This window comes from Sebastes umbrosus, chromosome 5 (assembly GCF_015220745.1).
Source record: "Sebastes umbrosus isolate fSebUmb1 chromosome 5, fSebUmb1.pri, whole genome shotgun sequence".
Taxonomy (NCBI): domain Eukaryota; kingdom Metazoa; phylum Chordata; class Actinopteri; order Perciformes; family Sebastidae; genus Sebastes; species Sebastes umbrosus.
Window position 1 is genome coordinate 21,073,273 of NC_051273.1, and position 24,982 is coordinate 21,098,254.

At 39.4% G+C, this 24,982-nt stretch overlaps 2 protein-coding genes across 20 annotated transcripts in view; both read left to right on the forward strand.

Annotated features, from left to right (window-relative positions):
- Nucleotides 1-1,206: 1,206 nt before the first annotated feature.
- Nucleotides 1,207-8,244, forward strand: hmg20b (high mobility group 20B). Of its 4 annotated transcripts, XR_005207060.1 has the most exons (10): nt 2,039-2,060; nt 2,142-2,246; nt 3,589-3,789; nt 5,291-5,411; nt 5,554-5,606; nt 5,695-5,755; nt 5,937-6,152; nt 6,568-6,700; nt 7,563-7,695; nt 8,131-8,244. XR_005207060.1 is itself a non-coding variant. In XM_037770976.1 (9 exons), exons 2-9 carry the CDS (start codon nt 2,166-2,168, stop codon nt 7,573-7,575), a joined length of 879 nt encoding a protein of 292 aa, XP_037626904.1. In that variant the 5' UTR covers nt 1,207-1,355; nt 2,142-2,165; the 3' UTR covers nt 7,576-8,244. The 4 variants fall into 4 exon arrangements, 3 of the variants coding, with proteins under 3 accessions (XP_037626904.1, XP_037626902.1, XP_037626903.1); XM_037770976.1 differs by lacking the exon at nt 2,039-2,060 and adding an exon at nt 1,207-1,355 and having other exon boundaries at nt 7,563-8,244; XM_037770974.1 differs by having other exon boundaries at nt 7,563-8,244.
- Nucleotides 8,245-11,217: 2,973 nt separating this feature from the next.
- The window catches only part of unc13a (unc-13 homolog A (C. elegans)), a 56,555-nt gene continuing 42,790 nt past the window's right edge, over nt 11,218-24,982 (forward strand). For 4 of the 16 annotated variants that reach the window (XM_037770727.1, XM_037770728.1, XM_037770731.1 and 1 more), the window contains exons 1-8: nt 11,220-11,734; nt 18,154-18,183; nt 18,743-18,842; nt 21,088-21,205; nt 22,423-22,546; nt 23,429-23,499; nt 23,769-23,823; nt 24,482-24,511. In XM_037770727.1, coding sequence (XP_037626655.1) covers nt 11,713-11,734; nt 18,154-18,183; nt 18,743-18,842; nt 21,088-21,205; nt 22,423-22,546; nt 23,429-23,499; nt 23,769-23,823; nt 24,482-24,511 — 550 coding nt within the window. In that variant the 5' untranslated portion in view covers nt 11,220-11,712. Of the gene's footprint in view, nt 11,735-18,153; nt 18,184-18,742; nt 18,843-21,087; nt 21,206-22,422; nt 22,547-23,428; nt 23,500-23,768; nt 23,824-24,481; nt 24,512-24,982 lie in introns of all 16 variants that reach the window. The other 12 variants (XM_037770729.1, XM_037770730.1, XM_037770735.1 and 9 more) reach the window with 5 other exon arrangements.

The window sequence follows — 24,982 nt, forward strand, 5'->3', positions numbered from 1 at the left end:
AGAAAGATACAATATATAATTTACAAGGGTATGTGAGGGAGAATTGCCTAAAAACCCTCCACTGGCTTGAAAAGTGTCATTCTCCAGGCAGCATACTACATAAAATAATTACAGTAATGTAATTAAAATAAAATAAACATAAACTTGTATGTATGTACCTGGCAAATACAGCCGATTCTGATAGTGAATAAGTGAACAAGGGGTTCATTTGGGACACAGGCAGAGATGTAGTTACATACTGTGATCACTGAGGAACGCGATGACGTAACAACCAGTCAAATCCAGGGCGTCTTCCGGTGAAGACTTCCAAAATAAAGCTCTCTCAGAAACGCCCTATGATTACTGGAATGGGGTTGTTCGAGGTGAGCACGTGATTTTGGCCTATTGAAGCGAGACATACAAACATCCAGCCTTTTAATTTAAACTTTATCCATGCTTCATAATATAGAAACAATTACAGAATATCATCCTTATTATAAAAGCATAACAACATCATCTTATCAACCTTAAAATACTAACAACATTTTTTATAGCTAAACATATGGGAGTACTGTAGGATAAAAAAAGTAAACATAATACAAATGACTAAATATAAAAGAAAATAAAATCTCTGATAATATAGGATATGCCTTACTAACATAGTAAAGTGCAAAGTGTATAACATTTCTGTGCTTTCTATGGATTTCACAATTAGTTAAAACTCATTATTAATATTAATAATAATAATAATAATAATACATTGTATTTATATAGCACTTTTCTTGATACTCAAAGACACTTTACACAGATAAAATGATCATAAAAACAAGGACATCATAAAAATATAAAACATACAATATTAATTACACATTAAAAGCAGTTCTAAAAAGGTGAGTTTTGATAAAATTCATTAGGAACGGTCAATATTAAAACTAAGTACTTAACGTTTACTCAAGTATTGTACTAACATACAATTTTGAGGTACTTAATTGAGTATTTCCATTTTATGCTACTTTCTGCTCCACCCACAGAGTCGTGTCTAGAAGGTAACCCACGTAGTTGGGAAACTCTCGCGAGATGCTTAAAATAAATCATTACATTTCGATTAGTTAAGGTTAAACATTAACCTAGAATAATTAAGGTTAGGCACCGACTTAGAATGGTTAAGGTTAGGCATTGACCTAGAATAGTTAAGATTAGGATAAATCCTCGGACAGGAAGTCACGCGAGACTTTGCAATTTGAGGGGTACCTTCTAGAAATGACCACACTCCCTTTATTGGGATCCAGCCAACCAATCAGGACTCTCCGAGCTCGACCAATCAGATTGCAGGTAGTTGTCTGCTCTTCCTGTTTGGCCGAGGGAATCATTATCGGGTGAGTTACAAGACGTTTATCTACAAAAAGTAAAATAATACTATAAAACTGTCTCTGTCCGGAGTGACTAGACATCATTGTATGAACGAATACACATTTTCCTGTAATTATTTTACTCTTTGTAAAATGTGAGCAGCTTGGATAGCCTGTTTTGTCTGGATATTGTCTATTGGTTAGCTGCATTGAACTGCTAGCAAACAATCAGGTTAGCTCATCTCTGCGTGGAAAACAAAAGCTGAAATGTGCTGTTTTTTACATCTTTTTCACAATTTCTCCCATGTTATTCTGCACAGACTTCAAGATTCAAGATTCAAGAGTTTTATTTGCCATTTGCACCTAAGTACATTGTAATTCTGAGCAGTTTACACCGAGTCAGCTTTAAGAAAAAGAAAAAAGGTAGAAAAAGGCACAAGGTAATTACAGTACAAAATAAGTAGAACATTCAACACAACACAATAAATACATACATTATTAAGATATGTAGTTTAGTCAATAAATAAACCAAACTACCCTCTGCATAGGAACAATACCCACCAGAATACAAATATACAGTATATATGCTCCATGACCATGTTAAAAGAACTCTCATACAAATATTAAAAATAAATAATATATTTCAGACAATTACACAGTGGAAGGCAGCATATTGCACAGCATTACAGTCCATTCAGTTCAGGTCTACCGTGTGTCAATAATGGCATGGAGGTGAGTTGTGGGGTATTTGTGTCCCTCTTTAATTAGACTTATTCCCCCTAACTGATTAACACCCATTTTCCACAATTCCAGTCCATAGTCCAGTACACGGAGACCATGGGAGGCATCAAACAAGAGCAGAGTGATGCATCACAGCAGTCCAAACCTTCGCATTCAGCAGATCAACAACAAGATGAGGTGAGTACTACACTTACATCTGACCAGGATCATCAGGCTTTGGGAAGCACTTTAAATGTGCCTCTTTAGTTTGAGGAATAAGGTTGTCAAGTTTTGCAACCAAGGATTTGATTGGACCATTTTGTTTAGATAAGATTGGATATTCCTTTATTAGTCCCACAGTGGGGAAATTTGCAGTGTACAGCAGCAAAGGGGATAGGGCAAAAAAACAAGATGCATCAGCTAACACAGTAAAAAAAAAGCGCTAAACAAAGTGAAACAAAATATGAACCATTTAAATAGAAGGAAGTATAAAAAATAGGAGCAGTATATACAGTATTGACAATAAACAGACTATTAAAAAAATTGCACAAAAAAAGGAGTTAAACTGTTCATACTAATACAACCACCTTGCAATAAATCCTACCTTCATAAAGGTTATAATGTGGAGGGGACAAATTATGAGAAATTCTTTTTATTTTTACAGGGTAGGTTGGTTGAGCACATTATGCTCTTTTATGACAATGTCCCGTTAACAGCTGTGCAGAACAGTAGAAACAAAATAACAAGGACAGACACTCAGTAAATAAAACAGGAAATTCACTATCAACAGAAAAATACCTCTCAATTTAACGTAATAACACTTCTTTAACGTAATAACAACTGTTTGAACTAATACCTAACAGTATAACCTTCATGGGGTAGGAGTTATTACAGGGCTGTTGTATTAGAGTGTATAGCGTAGAGCTGGAGTAATTAATCAATTTGTGGATCAACATAAGATTAATGGTAAACAATTTTAATTATTGAATTCTATTATTATATTAATTCTGGTTGCAGCTTCTCAAATGTGAATATTTGCTGCTGCTCTTAGTCTTCTGTGATGGTAAATTGAATATCTTTGAAGAAGATTAATTATATGCACATCACATAGTTCTGCGAGGCTATCAGAACAGTGTCCGTAAAGAAAAAGGCAACGCTTGCACACTACTCCATGCCACAATATTTGTATTGACTACCTTTTGATCTTGCTTGGATCTTTTTGACCTGACGAAGATCCAAGCAGGATCAGAACATAGTCATATTGTGGCATGGAGTAGTGTGCAGAGGTCACCTTTATCTAAACTGAATATCTTTGAATTTTGGTCAGACAAAATAAACAGTCTATTGCCTATTTGTTGACATTTTACTTACCAAACGATTAGTAGAGAAAATAATCTGCATATTAATTGATATTGAAAATAATTGTTAGTTGCAACCCTAGTATGTAGTTATTGTAGTTGTGTACTGAGCAAGGAGGAGTAGCACAGATGAGTGAGCAGCCCCTGCCTTCATGTGAGTGTTGTTCCCCCCCTCTCTGCAGCCAAAGAAGAGAGGCTGGCCGAAGGGAAAGAAAAGAAAGAAGGTGCTTCCAAATGGTCCCAAGGCACCAGTAACAGGATATGTCCGCTTCCTGAATGAACGGCGAGAACATATGCGGGCCAGGTACCCTGACTTACCTTTCCCAGAAATCACCAAGAGACTTGGAGCAGAGTGGACGCGACTAGCTCTGAATGACAAACAGGTAGGCATGCTACATGTATTGTTTAACATGGTATATTCAAAGATGCTTTATTACTGGGCCAGTTGGGCTGTTATCCACAATTACACACAGAAACCACAGTCAAGAATAGAATTTGCAGGTGTTATCGCTGTATTTTGGCATCAAGGAGCATCATCATCTGTCTTGTTTACTTTCATAAAGATGTTGCAGAGATCAAATTCTGATTTACTTTTTTTTTTTAAGCTGTATCTCATCAGTGGTGTTTTTCAACTCGACGGTTGCGAAATTTGCATGCTGGCAAACATTTTTATGATAAAATGTACTACATGACCAATTTCCAAAAAACATGCTTTTAAAGGAACAGTGTGTAAAATTTTGGGGATGTATTAGCAGAAATGGAATATAATATTTATAACTATGTTTTCATTAGTGTATAATCACCTGAAAATAAGAATCGTTGTGTTTTCGTTAGCTTAGAATGAGCCGTTCATATCTACATAGGGAGCGGGTGTTCACGGAGTCCACCATGTTGCTCCTCCATATTTCTATAGAAGCCCAGAACGGGCAAACCAAACTCTGCCTCTAGAGAGAGCCTTTTGTGTTTTTACGTTACCTCAAGGCCACCATAGTAGTAAATTGCGGTAACGTGAGCTGCAGAGTGTAAAACCGTGGTACTGCCAGCCGCTGTCTGACTTCCGTTGCTCCTAAAGTAGTGTTATTATGGTAAGGATGACCGCTGAGCAAGGCCAACGGCGTTACCACGGTTTTGCACTTGCTTGCTCACGTTACCACAGTCTTGGAAAGGGAGGAGTGAGCGGAGGGGTACTCGGTTGGTTGCAATCTGCAACCACATCACAAGGTGCCGCCAAATCCTACACACTGTACCTTTAAAAACCTTTACGTTACGGCCTGGCCACATAGCATGAGTAAGCAGCGCGGGTGCGTTGTGGAACCTCTTGCTTTTTATTTCAGCAACTTAACAACAGTTTTCCCCTTTTTTGTCTTTTTTTTTGTTAAATGTTTCAATGTCTATATCTGTAGAATACGTCACAGACATGAAAAAAAGTTCAAGTTTATTTTTAACTCAACACTTCCTGTTTCCATTTCAAAATAAAAGCCCTCCAGCGTTTTTTTCTTTGGACCGAATTCCTTCATTTGTAACACAAGGCTTTTATTCTGAAATATTTGCAAGACAGTGTTGTGGCTCCATAAATTAATAGAATACCTGCTTTTAACTGTGGATTATTATTATTTACATGCTTATATGCTTCTTAACCTTTTTTCTGTCTAAAATAGATATAAATGACATTTATAATGAAATGAAATGGCCATTATGAAAGGCAATCTCTATGTAGAAAGAAAATCAGAAATGCTGCCTGTGTGGACACCACAGGCGTGAGAGACGCAACAGTTCAGCGAGGTAGACGTCACGTGCTGCTCATGCGTCCAGTGCGTCTCGGCCGCTAGCAATACAGAATTGTTGCCTCAGTAAAGCAGCACAACATTATTTGTGCACTGCCAGCGCTACCTGGACGAGGCGGAACGGGAGAAGATGCAGTATGCGCTGGAACTGAAGGACTATCAGCAGACTGAGGCCTTTCAGATCACCACTGCTAAGATCCAAGACAAGAGGATCAAGAAAGGTGACAACAACTGAGCTCTACTTACATCATACTACATGTGATGAACACCACATCACAAGGGCGAATAGCAAGATACTGTATATTTATTATTTCAGTACTCTGCCATGTGCACTGTAATATGAACATACATTTTCTGTTTCAGAAGACACTCCATCTGTCATCATCAGTACTAGTTCAGAGCCCTCTTTATCAAAGGTACATGACACATCCATATCTTGTCACTGTATATTCTGCAATGTCATTTTCACATAAATCTCAAACATGTGCTGATGATTTGTTTTAGGCTACTGACCTCAGATTCGACATCCCTATCTTCACTGAGGAGTTCCTCGATCAGAACAAAGGTAAACAGGAAATGATCATTCTAATATGGCTGAGTGAGTACTAAAGCTAAGACAAATAGGCCAGTAGGATATTTTAACAAATCTCCTGACACTGTAAAGTAAGTCCCATCCAACATATCATGCCAGACATATTCTTATATTGCCATTAAATCCTGTTTTATTTCTCTCTTTGCGGTTTCAGCTCGTGAGGCCGAGTTGCGACGGCTCCGTAAGGCCAACATTGAGTTTGAAGAGCAGAATGCGGTTCTTCAGCGGCACATTAAGGACATGTACAGTGCTAAAGAGCGCCTGGAGGCTGAACTGGGGCTGGACGAGAAGCGTACCCAGGCTCTTCACCAGCACTTGCTGGCCATCAAACACACGTTGGTCAACAGTCTGTCATCGGTCCCCCTGCCAGGTCAGCAGTCAGTTGGCTGTATTTATTCAGAGGAGAAATGCAAGACAGATGGATATTAGATAAATCTTCTGATAGTATGTTATATTTTCACGCTAGATTTATTTAGTTTAGTCCCATAGTATAAATGTATTGATAATGTTGGCATTCTTAAACCACCAGGGAAAAAAACACTTAATTCTCCTAGAAGTGGATTGCAATATCAGTGCTTATATTTGGTGATATTTCATCTGGAGAGGACATGTGGATTTAATTCTTCTTTGACTTTTCTTGTTTTTTGTTGTTTAAATTTATTATCATTAACACATAACAAATATTGGATTCAGTCCTTTGATATGTAAAGTGTTATTCAACGTGTTTAGTATTAGCTTTTTGTAAATATGGGATATTTATTTTTTTCTTTGTCTTTTCTGAATAGGTACAGGTGAGACAGCGTCTCATGTGAACCTGGACTCATACCTGAGTCGTCTCAGCGGAGTGCTGGAGGGAAACCCTCACAAGCATCGTGCACTGCTCTCCCAGCTTTGCGAAGTCCTCTCTCATCTGGACAGGTAACTAATGTCTCCCACACTCAAACCTGGTAGGGCTGACATGTTAAAAAAAAAAGAGCTTGGGAGCTATAATCCAGTGTTGATACTCTCTGCTTCTTCTAATGAATCAGCTGTCCTTCACCTTGTCTAAATATAGGATTGGATGTGCGCACACTCATCTTTTTCCCATCAAAGCATAAGATTAAATTAGATATTTATAATTCTATGTGCTAAACTGGGTTTTAAAAGTTGCATCATCTTTAGGAGTGGTTGCTAAAATATTGTGAATCATGCAAGAACATTTTTTAATCTTATCCTAAACGTTTTACATAAGGCCTACTTGTATGAGTGCTCCAAGTCGGATTTACAGAACTCTCTTAACAGCACAAACTTGTTGTAATTTGCTAGTTTCGGCCTGATGAATGCCACTTGTTCATGAGGAGATATGCGTTCAAGAGATTTGATCATTAGCACAATCAGTGTACCTAAAATTGCAGTTAGTAGTGTATGTGTAGTAGTATTTGACCTAAAGCAGTTTACAGAATATTAATAGTACAGCAGCCGACGATGTGTCATCAGAGCAGCGCTGCAGTGTGACAGACATAAAGAGGGAATGGTTTAAAACATGAGGTTGGATGCTAAAAACGTCTTTCTAAAGCAAAGAGGTCCAACATGCGAGGTGGTCAAGGGGACATTATAGTCATAGAGGTGTTAGACGAGAGAATATTACAGCCTACAGTAGGTGATGTTAACACTATGCAACAGAGGATAATACTGAACAGCGACCTGCTTAAAGACCCTGAAGTAGCTATTGGACTAACTCATATATAATATTTATATCTGAATATTTTCTTTTTTTTTACTGTGTGCTTTGATTTTTTAGTGAGAAGTTATGAGGAGACTCCAGCCAGATACCTTTTCATTCCTGAATCAGAGGGACGCTTGACGGGCTCGGTGGTGTTAGGTCAAGTCAGTGCCATTCAACAGAGCATGTGGATATCTCAAGGATAGTAAAGGCAAGGGTACAAACACTTCACCACACACACAGTCCATGTCTACATGCCTCTTCTTTACGAATATGTGTATTCTGTGGAATATGTGTATTCACGCACATGAGTTTTTGTGAATGTAAATCTGTGTGACAGGGTTGAGGGTTTTTACAGTTCAGGAATTTAATTAAATGTAAAGTAATTTTATCTTCTTGAACTCTGCTTTAATTAAGTGAAATTGGATTTACCCCAACCTTATTGTGTAGTATCAGCAGTTACCTACAGGCCCATGACCTGTCCAATAGGACAAGCCTAATTATTTGTTTACAATTAATGCCGTTTGGCGTTTGGTGGGTGGGGAATGTGTACGTAGTGTTATTTAGAATGCATGAAAAAATAACTGGAAAGGGTGAAAATGAAATGTTGGGGTTTACATGTTTGAATTTACATTGATATTGGCAGGTTGGTGAATGGACAAGCAGTTTCACATGTCAGAATATTATATATTTGTGAAGTATATTTGTATTTTCTGAAATGTTCATTAAACCATACTGAAAATGTTTCCAACAAAAAGGAGTAATGTGTGCAATGTTGCTTTTTTTAAATGTTGTGAGACACGTCTAATTATTTAAAATGCCCCATCTCAAGTTAAAGGTCTCATATTATAAAAAAAGTGAGATTTTCATGTTTTTTTATTATAAAGCAGGCTTAAGTCCTATATAAATACTGTGAAAGTATCGAAACACTCAATCCACAGGGAAATACACACAGCCTGTATTCAGAAACTCTGCATTTGATACAAGCTTTCAGGATTTAATATTTAGACCCTTGTCACAATTTGAAACGTAAACATTCTAAATGTGTCCCAGTTTATTCCTGGTTGCAGTGTATGTGAATGTCATCAGCTGACAGGAAGTACACATGGACCCAAGCTGTTGCCTAGCAACGCAATTCTGTTGCAATTCCGTTGCAATTCCGTCAAAATGCGCTAAAACGAAGCGTTTCAGACAGAGGGTAAATACAGGCATATTCAGGCTGACAGTATGAGGAAAATAAAGTTTTTTTTTAACATTACAGCATGTAAACATGTTCTAGTAGAAACAAAAAATACAAGTATGAACCTGAAAATGAGCATGATATGGGACCTTTAAGAAAATCACAATAACTTGTTTTCTCCTCTCAAATATGCAACACACTAGAAGTAACTGGCAAAATATGGCTTTGTGTGATTTTGTTGAACTGACCCTAAAGGAGTCTGTAAAGATGCAGTGGATGTTGTGTCCCAGCAGGGGGAGCTGTTGGCCCACACTGGAACAACTCTTAAATTTTGGGTTGTTGGCGTTTTTTTTAACCGGAAGGATGAAGGTGGCATGACCTGTGAGGTGAATATGCAAAAGAGTTTAACACGACTGATTTTGTCAATGGGATCAGGGTCTGAAATTAATTTTTTTCACCTGCAACTGTGGCAGGCCACTTAACATTTCTACCAGCCACTCAGTTTGTTGTCTGCCACTTCTGAAATCTATGTAAGTGGTACCAGACAGTAGAAATATATGGAATATATCATGTAACCTTAATCCCTGTTCTCTGTTCGACATTCAGAGCATTAATATAGCAGCAAACAACTATTGTCTATGTAAAGATATAGAGGAGTAATGTCTACCTGAACAGAGAATGAAGTCACTCTCCCTCTGTGTGCCTGTTGTGATCGGAGCTTCTCCATGCTTTGTTGACATAGCCGTGCATTGCATGCCCCATGGCTAGCTCACGGCCGCCACAGTGCACTGCCTGAGAGGCAATAGATATGCTCTCAATTTAGCACCTTTAACTTATGAATTACTTTTTTTAAATAACATTTCTTAATATAAGGAATACTTATCTGCCATAGTGGCAGGTGACCTGAAATTTCTACCTGCCACAGCCAACATTTATCCTGTATTTGGCAGGTGGCTGATGCTAATTTCATTCCCTGAATGGGATACTCGGTCACATCAAGGTATAAATATATAGATTGTTCTGATTTGCCTTTTCTGTATTTTGCAACCTTGGGCACCCACATTTTATCTGCTTCTAGTCAATTAAGTACCCCCAGCAGCTGCATCAATCATGTGTCACCACTACCGTTTTACTGTTAAAAAAAATGTTAAAACATGCTTTCTAGGTGAAATTCGGCTAAATTAACTTTATACAGAATTCAGTGCAAATCTGTGATTAAGTGATTGCCTAGTGGCTGATAGGATGGGAGCCAGCAACTCTCGCGAGATTGATAACATTAGGCATTCACCTTGAATAGGATAGGTCGTTGAGCGGCGAGTCTCGCGAGATCCCATCAGTTTTCGCAATTTGCGGGTTCTTCTAGACATGACCGCTGAGCCGACGGCTAGCAGCTAGTTAACGGTGCTAACAGTGCAAATAACGACAATAGTTCTAACCGAGCTAATAGTGTTAACTTGGAGGGAGGGTGGGCGCTACTTTTCCTCTTCAAAGCCGTCGGTCGGGATGTCGTTATTAGCGGTTATTAGCGGTAACCGTTGTATGAGCTAGCTTAGTTCAGAGCGGCGGTTAGCTCCACTAACGGCCAGCCCGGATTTAACCACACAGACGCAGAGACGTCATTCTCTCTCAGGTAGATGTATTACTCCACTTTATCTTTACTTAACTAATAGTTGTTTTCTGTTCTGAATGAGAGAACTGACACTCCTGCTGTCAGTGTATGTTTATGTCTTTTAGCTAACTGACTCACTAGTAAGTCCCCTCTGGTGTCCCTTTAAAAGTAGGCTTATCGACAATAATCACGTCATCTTCACTGAATACCTCCATGTTGATAGTGTGGTATTATTTGAGGACTTCCTACGTTGTTTTTTTAGAAATACATTGGAAATATAGGCTAGATCAGGGTTCAGCAACCTGCAGCTCTTTAGCTCCTCTCCAGTGGCTCCCTGTGGATTTATCAAAATGGAAATGAATAACTGTTCTTTGTTTACATTTTTATTTATCATTGTTGTAGGTCTATGGTACGACGGAGTATTAGGGCCACATTGAGGGGAAAAAATAAATCTGAGATTTAGAGAATGAGGTTATAACATAACGAGAAAAAAGTCACAAGTTTATGATGAAAAAAAGATGCAATATTACGAGAATAAAGTCATAACTTACCGAGAAAAAAAGTTATAATATTACGAGAATAAAGTCAGAAATTTAAGAGAAAAAAGTCGTAGTATTATGAGAATAAAGTCAATATTATAAAGAGTTATTTTCTTTTTTTCTCGTTAAGTTATGACTTTATTCTCGTAATATTACTTTTTTTCTCGTAAAGATATGACTTTATTCTCGTAATATTATGACTTTTTCTCTTAAGATTATGACTTTATTCTGGAAATCTCCGATTTTCCCCCCCTCAATGTGGCCCTAATACTCCGTAGTACATTTGCACCTTGTCCCTCTTTGCATTAGACTAATATACTATATACTTAGACTATAAACTGTGTTACCTTCATCACAATGAAAAAATGTTTTGCGGCTCCAGACAGATTTTTTTATTTTGCCTAAAATGGCTCTTTTGATAGTAAAGGTTGCAGACCCCTGGGCTAGAGGGAGAGGCTAATAATCAGGTGTTTCTAGTTCTCCACCTCCTCCTCCTCCGTCGCCCTGACGTCACTGCCAGGCTCTCTCCACGCAGCGGCGGTGCTGAAGCTGAACAAAGATGGCTGTGTGTCGAGGAGCGGAGAGCTGAGAGAGAGAAGTGGAGGGAAAGAGTCTCACATTTAGACAGACACGCCAAAAAAAAAAAAAAGACAGAAAGGATTGCGACGCTGGCGTTCACTCTCGAAGTGTGAAGATTTTTTATTTTTTTATTTTTGCCAGGCACCACCAATCACTGCCAGGCCCTGAGTCTTCTTCCAGCGACGGCAGGCTTCTCCATCCATCCATCCATCCCCAGAACCAACGATACATTCCCAGGCTGTATATTGCACTGATTAAGCTCAATTATACGGAAGCTGGAAGTGAAGAAGCTGGACCCTGTACTAAAGGCACATATAAGAGATGTCATTGCTGTGTGTTGGAGGTAAGAGAACAACTAACAATCTTATCTCTTGGCACGATTTGCTGTGCATTTCCTCGACCGGCTGGTGTGAGCAGCTTAAATAGCTCTTATCTTTACAGCTTTTTGGGAATTCACCTGTTAGGATAACGATCCATCCATCAGTATAGCCATTCTTGCACAGAAATGTTTTTAAAAACGCTATTAAATGGAAGTTTAATACAAATCCCATTAATAAGGAAATACTTCACATCCCCTTTTGGAGATTTGGCATATTTTTAATCTGTGTTTGGCTATTATACCCTGAAATATTTCACTCCTACTGTCCTACTATAGGGTGACAGCCTGTGCTCATTTTACAAAAACCTGCCATCTCTACAACCGGATCGATTTATGGAGTAGGTGTATGCTTTCTGGCAGCCGCTGTCAAACATAGTAAAACTAGATGTAACCCACTCTGTTTCCCCCCTGTGTAACAGAAGCGTGGGGTGTTTTTTTTGTCTCATGTCAAAGAAAGCGTTTCTATTGAAAATCATCTCCAGTGCAGACATTTCATCTCAGTTTTCATGCGTAATTGCGCGGATTAAAAAAGAAAGGTGTGTGCAGTACCCTACCGAGTTTATTTAGAGTAGGGTATTTCTTTAAGCCACGTGATTAGTTGCAGTATTCTTTATTTCTATTTCTCCCATTGATTGAGCTCTATAATGACAGCCGCAACCTGCTCTTTCTTTGAATAATTCAATATTCCCCAATGGTGTCCAGATTGGTTTTCTACTGTATGAACAGACGACTCATCACATTGTACTGTATTATGACTGCTGGGCAAATCTCTTCCTTCAGTCATTGATGGTGTGTTTGTCATTTCATGTTGTCTGTGATGTATTTCTACGGTGAAACAAAAATGGACCCCAAAGAGATCCGTTTTAGATTTAAGGGCTTATCTGTGAATCAGTGATAAGCCCTTAAATGTCATTCAGTCACTGTTATAATTGAGCATTTACAGGAGGAAGTTAATGTGGTCATTTCTAAAATGTAAAGTTATGTTGGTTTTGATTGGTGAAGTTGTGGCTTTCCTACACATTTTTGTATCAGGAGCTCCAATTAGGAGCAAAAGACCTTTTATTTCTTCTAATTAACCTGATCTGAGACCTTTGCTGTCGGATATGATTTCAATTGAATTGCATTATTGTACAAGAGGAAACCAGATGGATAGATTGTGCAAATGTATAGGGAGTGAAATGCCACTATCCTGTGAATCTCATGTAACCTTCTCAATAACCTCCCAAATCCCAAAGTAATGCTTAAAGTTTCATAAGGATTATAAATGCCTCCCTTTTAGAGTAATTATTTAATGTTTTTTTATACTGCCTCTTAGGGAGAAGTTCTCCACCCAACACTCAGAACCTTAAAATGAAATTCAAGTTGTTGCAGCATTCATTCAACACATTAAAAAACTGACAGGCTTATGAAGAGACTAATTTGAAGCAGAAAAAAAATATGTATTACTCTTAAACATGTTTAAACAAATCTGCCGCTTTCTTAAATCATCAATGAGTTTCCCAAGTTGCACAGTTTAATAACAACCCCTGTGCCTAAAATTAGGAACAAATTTGCACCTGCACTCTGAGAATTTGATGCCAGTTTGGGCTCATTTCCTACTCTGAGACACTTGACAGATACGGTGCCTGATTTATCAGGGAGCAGTGAAGGAAAGATGTCAAATTGACTCCTTTAAGCTTCTTCTCCAGATTCCCGGCGAGGTTGGAGCAGGCTTGTAGTGTGTATGAAGAGGCTGCTATGTTGTTGACACCAATGCTAGAGCTGATTGCACAGATGTCAGGATTGAGATCCAGGCTCGTTGGTGGTCCCTTTATGTCCTCAGGCTTTGTTGGCATAGCAACTCCAATGGTATTTTAGCTCTCTGCTGGCATTTTGTCATTAGCTTCTACACACTGTGTTATAGGCCTGCAGCTAGGTTTATATTGATATTATGCTATATAGAATGAAGAAATATAGAGGATGATGAGCGTGGTGGTTTACCTCGAGCTGCACGGTAACATGAGTTGCAGTAGCAGTGATGTTGTATGGCCTGGTCAGAGATGTTTGTGTGTGTATTCTCTACTTCCATGTGTCGTGATGTTAGACATAGTCTTTGAAATGATAGCCTATGCCACAGAAGCTGAATAAGCGTATTCAGATCTGGCAACCATCCTCTTACTGTCACCCCCTGTAGCGAGGTGCCAATTCATGCATTCTAACTTTTATAATAGAGTGAGCAATGAGAGACATCCTCATTAGTGTCACCTTCTCTCATTAAGGCATTATACAAACACCTTTTTAAGACTATTTATATATGTATGTATGCAGATCATTAGGGAAGATGTTTTTGCAAAAGAAGAGAAAGAGAAAGTCCAACATTAGAAATGGATATAATTTAGCAGCAAACCGTCCTTGGCTAGTTCTGTATCTTATTACCATTTCAAACACACTGCTGCGTTACTGTAATAATGACTAGGGTTAGTGGGGAGTCTGGGAATAGTTAGGAGCAAAGATCAATTTTGTTTCTAATGGAAATATATACAGAAGATACACTGCAGCATTCATATTCTGTGGCTAGTGATTCCAAGGCTACATATGCTGTAAATGTTCTCTGAAGGCAGATTTCTGAAGGTCTGCACTGTCTTTATGTTTTGCATAGGCTGCAGCAATTGATTATTTTCATTGTCGATTAATTTGTTGATTAATTGATTAGTTATTTGCTCTATAAAATATCAGAAAATGGTGAAAAATGTCAATCAGTGTTTTCCAGAGCCCAAGACGACGTCCTCAAATGTCTTTTTTTGTCCACAACTCAAAGATATTCAGTTTACTGTCATTCAGGTTATTAATACACAATATAATGAACTAATAAATAATGATATATTACTATAGATTAAACTACCCAACAGTCATTAAAATGACATCCAGCCCCAACATTAAAGTGATGAACACTTTAATGCATCAATAATTAGAATACAATGATATAATATATATTATTCTGCATAATGAGTACTTTTACTTTTGGTACTTTAAGTATATGTTGATTGTAATACTTATGTATTTTTACTAGAGTAGCCTAATGTTTTGAATGCAGGACTTTTACTTGTAGCTAGTATTTTACACTGTAGTATTACTACTTTTACTAGAGATCTGAGTTTTTCTTCCATCTCTCATTGTACTTTTTTTCCCCTCCGATATTCGATCCAGTGATTTTGGCCCGTATCGGACCAATACAGATACTGAGTATCGGATCAGCGCATCCCTAGTGTGTGACCATGGTTGGAGATTAGCACCAGCCACCAGCCAAATGCTGGTAAAATATGCAAGTGGCTGCTAGATATGCTTTACTCACAGCCAAAAAAACAATAATAATCTATTGAGTGGCTGGTAGATTTTTGAATCCACTAGCCAAAGTGGCAGATGGACAAAAACATTTTTTTCAATACTGTGTGTGACTGAATTTTATCTGGCAGAGGTGATAGGGACATGCTATAATGACCTCAGTGTTTGTAACTGTTTTTCACTTCATTGTGCATTTGAGTCATTTCTCTTTTTATCATAATCTTTAGATTCGTCTTTTCTGTCTGCCGGTTTATATTGTTGTTCCTGGTGTCAGTAGAATTGCTCTGAAGTGTGGGCTCTTTGAAAGCTTTTGATTGGAAAACCTCAGGAAATAGAAAAGCCCCTTTAGGTCGTCTGCACCGGGGCGTGAGTGAATGTATTTGTCCAATTTTCCCCAGCAAAGAAAGCGAAAATGAGATTCTGTAATTGCCGTGGCAGAGACTCAACATTTTCTGTTGAGGGTTTGCAGAAAATATGTTACACTCGTTTTGTTTTTTTTCACCTACTCCCCTTCACTCGTGCCCCTGTGCTGTAGCTGCAGCAATGGTGGTTTAGTCTTATGCCTGTGAGCTGTACGCACCCCCCTAAACACACACACACACACACACACACGCACACACACACACCCCTTTCCAGCACCCCCCACCCCTGTCACACTGAAGTGGTTATTTTTAGTGTTGGGGATGCAGCTCGCTCTGCCCGCATCCGGCTGCACAGAGAGATTAATGGAGCACGAGAGAAAGAGATAGAAAGGGAGCACACGTGCATACTCACCACATGGCAGAGGGAGCTTCTAGGAGTGAGTGATTGAGGGAGAGAGAGAGAGAGGTTGATGACTGGTTGATGGTGAGGAGAGGGCAGTGTATGAGAGAGAGGGGGAGTGTTGGCAAGGCTGCAGCCAAGGTGCATCTGTCATTTACTGTCTATTCAAAGCAAAGAAATTACTAATTTGAACGCCTCTTTGTCTAATGTATATTCAGGGCTTCCATGGAAAAGAACCTTCCTCACCACTTAGGTGTGACTGCCTAGTCAGCAGCTAAAGTATCAGGATCACAGGTGCAGTTTGCGTTGGTTCAGGAGGCTCACTGAACCCATAGAAATGCATCTATATTTTTTATAATAATGCAGAACTAAACATTTATTGTAATGATAAATAATATCAACCTTGTTGTGTCTTCATATTGACAAAATACCAAACAAACAAGATAAGAAGATAGATGTGTAGTCTTTTTATTTACTTATAGTCCAATAACATCGGACACTCTCTGTCCACACATTCTGTTACGCGATGTAAACAAACCACGTGCCTACCTATCAGCTGTGCGCTCGAGATCAGACTGGAGACGTAGCCACTTAAAAGATGGGTGAGTAGTACTTGCCATCTTCCGACGTTTGTGTTTTTCAAACTGAAAACACAGGTTTTATACTGCGATATTTACTGAAAATGACATACAATACAGCCATCAGTAGCCTAAGTAAACTCTCAGGCGATCTCCTGGTGATCTCCCTCGAGCCTGCTGCCTCCTTATTTAGGATCTTGTAGTAAAATGAGGAGGTATTGTATAGATAACTTCATGAATCAGCCGTTCCTCTTCCGTTCAGCGCTTTCAAAGCAAACGACAGGAATAAATAGAAACAGGGCGTCCGACAAAAGTTCAGCTCAAAACGGCACGCTGCGTAGCGCTTTGTCGCTCATGGCCAGTTAGGACATTCTAATAGAAAATAATGCAATCAAACAGATTTTGTCACTGACGCTTTCTCGCGTCACATTCTGTTTGGAGGTTGTAATATGTAGGCTACACGCATTCCCAATACATTAGACCTCTCTGCGTTGTATACATTACATTCCTTCTAGATTTTCTTTTGTGAACCCCCGACCTTAAAGTTCAAACTGCTCCTATGATCAGGATGTGGATTTTACTTTGAAGTTGAAGCACATGCTCCACCACACCACTTGCTCCTCCACCTGCCTCATGAATCAGAATGATATTTAAGTGATAAGCATTAACCCAAGGGTTTGCTGGGGTGATGCTATTTTTAGATGCCAATTTGTCCACAATGATTATCATGCTTGTTCTGCCGTCACTGACTCAGAATGTGTTTCTTTATCAGCGTCATTTTCTTCTCACATCATTTTTAGGCTTTTCTTGATTGAATAACCGGGAGTGTTTGTTTATTTAGTGCTTTCTATTTAGAGAGTTGGACTGTAGGTCATACATTATAAAGCACACATGCTCAGAGCATTTTTAAGGGCTTGCTTTCGAGGTCCAATTATTTAAATTATGCTTATTTCTTGTATTTGCTTTCCTGAAATTTAACGTCAGTGAAAAGAGGCAATCAGCAGGGATAAAAAAACAACCCAAAAAAACAGAGCTCTGAATATTAATAACTCACTGCTGAACATAGGGATGCTGGGCATCGGCAGGGTGCCGGATTGAATGAATAATGAATAGGCTGCTGACGTCACTGTGGTTTTAAAAGTCAGTCTGGTAGCTCCAGAGGTCCCTGCGTGGAGGAGCACCTCAGCAGAGCCTCATCTATTGTGTTGGACAAAAAGCAGCACTGCTCCGTCTTTTATCCCCCACCCCCCTGTTGTCAACCATGCAGGAATACATACACATACATCACTCAGAGAGGACGAGGCATGTGGCCACTCTCCTCCCTGGCATCGGCTTTTACTCTCACCTGCACAAACTGTCCTTCTGGCTCTGTGGCATCTCCTGCTGAACGGATGCAGTCTTTCATATTGAGATCCTGGCATTCTGCCCAAAGAGGATAGAGGAGTCCTCCCTCCTTTCTTTTAAAATGCCAGGCTCCTGTCAATCACCAGCCAACCAGACTTTCAGACACATGAGCTACAGGCAGAGGCCTGTCTGGACTGAAGGCTAAAGTCACATCACACAGCAAGCTTAGGCCTGAGAAAAGCCTTTGACGATTCACTGTTATATTTGCAGCATGAAAATGTGAAATCTTTGAAAACTGTCATGTTATCATGTTTGGAAATTTGATATTTAACTCATTTTTTCCACACTTACTAATTTCTTTTCTCTATTTGTTTTCAGTGAAGAAAGCCAAGCTCGATGGACCCCAAGGTCAGTTGTGACCCGTGGATATGGACCCATTTGTTATTTATTTTTATTGAATCAGATTGTTTCATATGAACACACACAATAGCATGACCAATGGTATTTACTAACACCAAATACCCGCTGCTGCCATTATAGATTATAATTTACAGTCTTTAATGCACATTTTTAGATTAAGTTTTTGTCTTAAACACATTTTATTTTGTACATATCATCTGTCACTTTATGTACATATTGTAATATGTACATATCTGTCAAGGATGTAAATATAAATCCTACTCTCTGTACATACAGTGTATAGACATCTTCACATGTACATACTGTAATTATCCAGTCCATCTATATCCATCCAGTATTTATTTCTTTGCACTATTTGTATTGTTTACAAGTTCCAGAACACTTGACTTGTATATAGACATTTTATTTTTATTTATATTATTGTATTCTTATTTTAATGTTGGTCGTTGTTATTCCTAGCTGTTATTTCCATTCTGTGTAAGAGTCATATTCCATGTGTGTATACACTTGGCAAAATAAACCTGATTCTGATTTTACTTTTTTACAGAGAAATTTAACACATACGTGACCCTGAAGGTGCAGAATGTTAAGAGCACAACCATCGCCGTGCGTGGCAGTCAGCCATGCTGGGAGCAGGACTTCATGTTGTGAGTGCTTCTTGCCCTCTCTCAAGTCTTCTGCCCTGTTTTATCTCCCTACATCTTTCCCTCTTTTAGGCTTTTAGGCTCTTCTGTAAATCTGCCCGTACAATGTTGCTTAATTGGGGGACAGTCTTTGCTGCACAATTTCGACTCTTATTTCTTACTACATTCCCTCCTCTTCACACTTGTCTTCCTTCTCTCTCGCTTTCTACCCCCCCACTGCCTTCTCCTTGAAATAGCACCTGTAGTGCAATGAGCCTTCTGTCTTCACAGGTTGGCAGAGCATTGCTTCCTATTTCATATGTCCCATTGAAGTTAGGCAGGTGGCAGAGAAAGGCTCACAGCATACTGTACAGAAGGCAGACTATTAAAGTTTATGTGGCCAAGAAAAGAGGCTTTAGATCAATCAAAGGAGGTGTCAGTTAAGCAATGAGTAAGTCTGTTAACAGGTTTTGGTGGAGAAGTACTACTGCATATGTGAAACAGCTTGTATAAAACCTTTTGTGGCTCCAGAGGGAGCTGTGTGAAGTCTGATAAATTGTCTCACATAATGATACTCAAGTCAGCGTTAGTCGCGGCTGAAGTTTGAAAATGAAAAATAATATCTGGGAGTGTGGAGTTCGAAAAAAGTGAGTTGACCAGCCCTCTGTAGCCCGCTCCTCATCTCTGCTTAAGGCTCAAGGCTACATTAGCCGCTGCTTGGCATATAACACCCCTGAATCTCCGACTGAACTGTTGGCAGTCGAGTTGCATTGTGGGTAATGTAGGCGCCAGGTTTTGACAAGGAAGAAAAATGCAGAAAATAACAAACATGATATCTCTGGTCCTGCTGCATTGATTTTGGCTGTTATGTCAACGTCAGTCAGCATCCTATTGCTCGCGTTTGTGCTCAAACGTTAGCTATGGTTGTACACTGTTAGCCCTGTAAGCGGGGATGAAAATAAAGGCACCCGCGAGCAAGCATGATGTCACATCCGTTGGATTTTCACATTAAAAGCAGTTTACAGTTTGATAGAGGAAACCCAGAAAGTCACGGAACAGAAGGTCTCATTTTTAGGTATTTTTACTCTTAAACAGTGAAACTCTCGTTAAATGGGCTTTCATGCAAGAAAATTAAAGTATTTATACTTAAAGGTATTTCAAGAGTTGTATATATTTTCTGTTGCAACTAGTATGGTCGGAAATTTAGTTTGACGTAGTTCCAAAAAATCTACACCAATATCGGTTGGCTGACGCAAGTCCATATTAATATATAAACAGTTTCAATGTAGGCATTAAATAAAGAATTAATGCTGTCAATTCACATGAATAGAGATATCACCTCAGGGGCTCAATTCAGCACACAGATGTTGTGCAACACAGAGCAGCAGGGTCAGCTGTGACATTTATACTTCCTAAAAGGAGTTATTTTTGCCCTCTGTCTCTCCCTTTGAAGAGTGAGGGGGTGATATAACACCTGCTCCAGCAGAGTTCAAACACCCAGTGAAGAGGGTTTCTCTTGGCTTCAATACACCTCCGGAAAGTTGACTGAACAGGAAAAAAAAGCCAAACACAACAGATACTGCTTCGATGTTTAATCTACCACAGTCTTATCTTTAAACTAAACTAAAACAGCACACTCCTTCTTGTCCTCCTGCTCCTTTCCCCTTCACCTTTTTCACTTTTGTGAAGCAACACATCACTCAGCCATTTGCCAGATTACCTCTTCGGCTCCCACGGAAACAGAAAGATGTGTTTTCATATCAAAGCTGTGGTTATTGTTAGGGTTTCTCTAAAGACAGCCGGTGGGCTTGGGAAGAGGCAGTGCTTGACAATTCGAGATGCTTAGTGATCTGATAATCACTTTTGTAATCACTTTACAAATCCTAGCTAGTCCAGACTTTAGCTATATTTGCTGTATATGAGGCATAGAGTTCACTTTTGTTTGTCATGCAGACATATAAATATAGATAGTCTCTGCTGCTCTCTCTTCCATCCTGCCAGCAGCCTAGTTGACAATCACCTACTCTTTCCATCTTCATGCTGAATGACTCATTTCCCTCAGCAGATTGAATCACAGTGCATATCCATCGCCGGATTTAAGTGCAGCTCCTGATGGCATAGACTGTATTTCTGTTGAAAGCCCTTTACAACCCTGTCTCCACTCAGCGTTTTATAACATTCTGTATTATTTTACTCTCTTCCCTTTGCTTTTTTTCCCCAACTCATTTTTCTTTTTCTTAATCCGCCTCTTCCTCTTTCTGCCGAGCAGTGAAATAAACCGCCTGGATCTGGGCCTGACAGTGGAGATGTGGAATAAAGGGCTGATCTGGGACACCATGGTGGGCACCTTATGGATCCCTCTGCGCAACATACGGCAGTCCAATGAGGTACACTCTCTCTCTGGCTCCCAGCGTTTATTAGCTACGCTTGCTGACCATGTACACCAATTCTCCAGTCTGACTGATGAATGCAATTGTTAAAAATGTCCTAATCAATATATGAGTTTAATTAAGTAACAAGTTCTTGTCAGATATCTGCCAGGAACTGCAGGTAAATGTGTGTGTGTGTATATATATATACTATATATGTATATATACAATATATATATATGTATATATATATATACATATACAACCGCATACTATACTAATAGTACGTACTGATTTGGCCAAAATGTAGCATGCAGTATGCAAACAAAGTCAAAATATGTATTCCAAAAAACCCTGATGTCGTACTGATTTGAAAAAAATCTCCAGTATGCACTAGTCCACCTTGCCTACTGTATCCCACAATGCAAAGCGCTGGAACGGTACAGGTCTATGGCATGGATGTATAAAGAGAACTGGATACAGCGTTGGATACAGCGTTGGATACAGCGTTGGATACAGCGTTAGCGATAGCGACGTCTTTTTCCCAATGTAAGTCTATGGGAAAAAGTATTTTTGGGCCCAATGGTGTCATGTGACGGACACGGAAGCTGTAGTACCGGCGTTTGGCCACTACGAAAATTTGCTTCAAAGCCTGCCGCTCTTCCTGGGGGCTTGATTAATGGTCACAACAACAGTGGCCAAAAACAGTACAGTGCTTTAAGAGCTTGTTTAAAGGCTAAAGCCTGGCCTAGCATACTGCAAAATAAATCAATTTAACAGTTTCATACTGCATAATACTGAGGAACACAGTATGCATACTGTATACTGTATAGATCTTTGTCATAGAAGACATTTTGTCTCGTCATAGTAAGAAAAATACAGGTAAACTAATTCTGTTAACAATGGCTCACTTCCATGACTTGTCCCAGTAAACCATGACAGTGAGCCATACCAACAACCAGGAACGAGCTCACCTAAATGGGATGCAGACGATTTGGTTGTCATCAATTATACTTGTGCTTTTCCTACTATGACAAGCCAAAATCTCTGCTATGAAAAAGGTCTGTCGTATAAGTTGTGGCCAAGCCGACTGACTTCTAGGAGTTTTGTCACTGTGAGGCAGTTAAGACAGCCTGATAATCAGGCTGAATTACCATTTCATATGGCAAACACCATATTTATCATGCAGTAAGTATAGTTGCAGTCATATTTCTCTGCTCCTCTATCTTTTCCAGGACGGTCCAGGCCAATGGCTGACCCTGGACTCCAATGCGATCATGGCTGAGAATGAGATCTGTGGAACCAAAGACCCGACCTTCCACAGGCTGCTGCTCGACACCCGCTTTGAACTGCCACTAGGTTTGGCCTTTCACCATAGTTGTATTTATCCTACCTTGTGCTTTATTGTTTATTTATGGAGTGGTGCAGGGATGACGTATTTTTGTAGGTCAACCCTGAAGTTAGAATCACACTAGTTCCCTTGACAAAAAGCCAATGAGATTTTTCCATTTTGTTTTGGATTATTGCAGATAATAAACTCTGTGGAAAACAAACGTTTATGATACTTACACGTTTTGTTCCGTAAGATAATCTCCACAAATGAACACCACTTTTAAGGATTTTTGAAATGTGAATACAATCACCAGAAGTAAAAAGCTAACGTTAGGCTATAAAAGAACTACACCACGGTCACATGAATGCGAGTAGACACAACGAGGCTGTAAAGGCGGACGAGTAGCCTTTTTTAAGACACATAAAGGCTTCAAAATTCACGAGTGGGATATTTGCCGACATATAGGGAACTGGAAGTGCTAAAATACTAACTCATTTCTGGGTTGTAGGACTCATTCCCGCACCACTCTAATAATGCTAGATTTTAGATATATGGATATGTTTCAATACAAAAGAGAAAAAAACGGGAAGATACTATTTCTACTGTTACTAGTATTAGTACTGTTACTACAACATACAACTTCTGTTTCAACCTCTATCATTTGTACCATTAGTAACACCTCTAGTACTGCTAGTCCTAAATGTACTGCATTTACTATTGATGGCGTTGCTGCTACTACTACAGATTGCTTTGTAATGCTATTACTATCTTATCCTGTTGCCATGACATTGAAAGAAATCAATTGCTCTATGGTTCTATTCCAATGCTTATAGAGGAACATACAGAGAGGCATATGTTTGATGTGCTGCGTAGAGGAACATGTTGAGTGTTTGTGTTGTGTGCTGCAGACATTCCTGAGGAAGAGGCTAGATACTGGGCCAAGAAACTTGAACAACTAAACGCCATGAGAGATCAAGATGTAAGAACATCATTCTCTTCCACATTCCCGTAACTCTCTCTGCACCATCTGTCTTCTATATTTCCTCATCTGTCTATTCCTTCCTTTCTTTCCTACTCTGTTTCCTTTCCGCCTCTTTCTTCATTTTCTATACTCTCTCTAATTACACTCTATGGCTGCCAATAACTGCAGAATTACAGAGTCAATATTTTTACCAGCAATTTTCCTCCGAAGTAGTGCTGGATCTTATTTTCTAAGATGTCTGTTGTTGTGTTTTTTCCCCCCCTCAGTATGCCTATCAAGAAGAACAGGAGCGACCACTCCATGCACCAACCACACAGTGCTGTGAGTGTCACAACCCACTTCCTCCTGTTCTGTCCCCCGCTGTGTCCTTTTTATGCCTCCTCTTTTTCCTTTCCTCACCCCCTCTGCTCCATCGCACTGAGAACGGGACTAAACGGGAGGTAGAAAATGAGGCTGATGGATGAAGCGAAGGATGGAGGAAGTGAGGGAGGAAAGCTGATGTGACGAATCATGCATGCAAGCCCGCCTGAGTGGAATGACTTATAGGTGCTAGATGTCTGATGAATGTGAACTGACATACGATGGGTTGTCAGACACACACCACCCTGACTGACTGTCTGTCTGTCTGTCTAGTGATGATGACACAGGGGGCAAGCGTGTGTGATATAAATCCATGGACAGGGGAATTGGATGGTGGCATGATGCTTATGTGTGCAGGGATGATGTGATATTTTCTGTTCTTAGTAACTTGGCAGCACCAAGGCCTCCAGCATCTGAACAAAAGCTGATTTTGATCTAAGCTTCTCTAAAGACCTTGGTGCTTTTCTTTACTCACACGCATGTGCATAAACACTCGCTTGTGAACCCTCTGCACACATATTTACATCTTAAAATAATTATTTCTCAGGGCCACAAATCTCTACATGTTTGCTTACCTGCAAACCTAATTTGGTTTCTCCAACCCTTTATCTCCTTCCAGGTAATTGGAGTCTGTGGGGAGATCAGCAAAGTAAGTTTCTTTGATGCGCTTCTGCTAATGACTTGGAGTAATTCTGTATTTATTGTCCATGTCTCTCTTAATGTAATGATCTCCTTGTGTAGTTTTCCTCGGAGACCATTAGCTGCCATGAAAATATATATATATATTTTCTCCACTCGTCCTCTCTGAACTTCCTCTCAGCTCGTATCCATATTCTCCTGATGGATTTAAAGTCAAGCTGCAGTACAATTAAATCCAATAAAGTTACAGAAAATGAATCTCTGTGGTGTTTGGTGAAGATACATATGAGATTTCCAAGGGCGTAATTACCACTGGGGATTATTAGATAGTAATAATGGTCTTTGTAGTAAAGACAAAGATTTGATTTGTTTGATTTGCTACAAGTTTTGTTTTTTTCACGTCATTGTGCCTCCCAAACACTATGCAAATACTGTATAATACAATCATTCTGAGCCATCATACTCTTCTCGTCTCGTCACT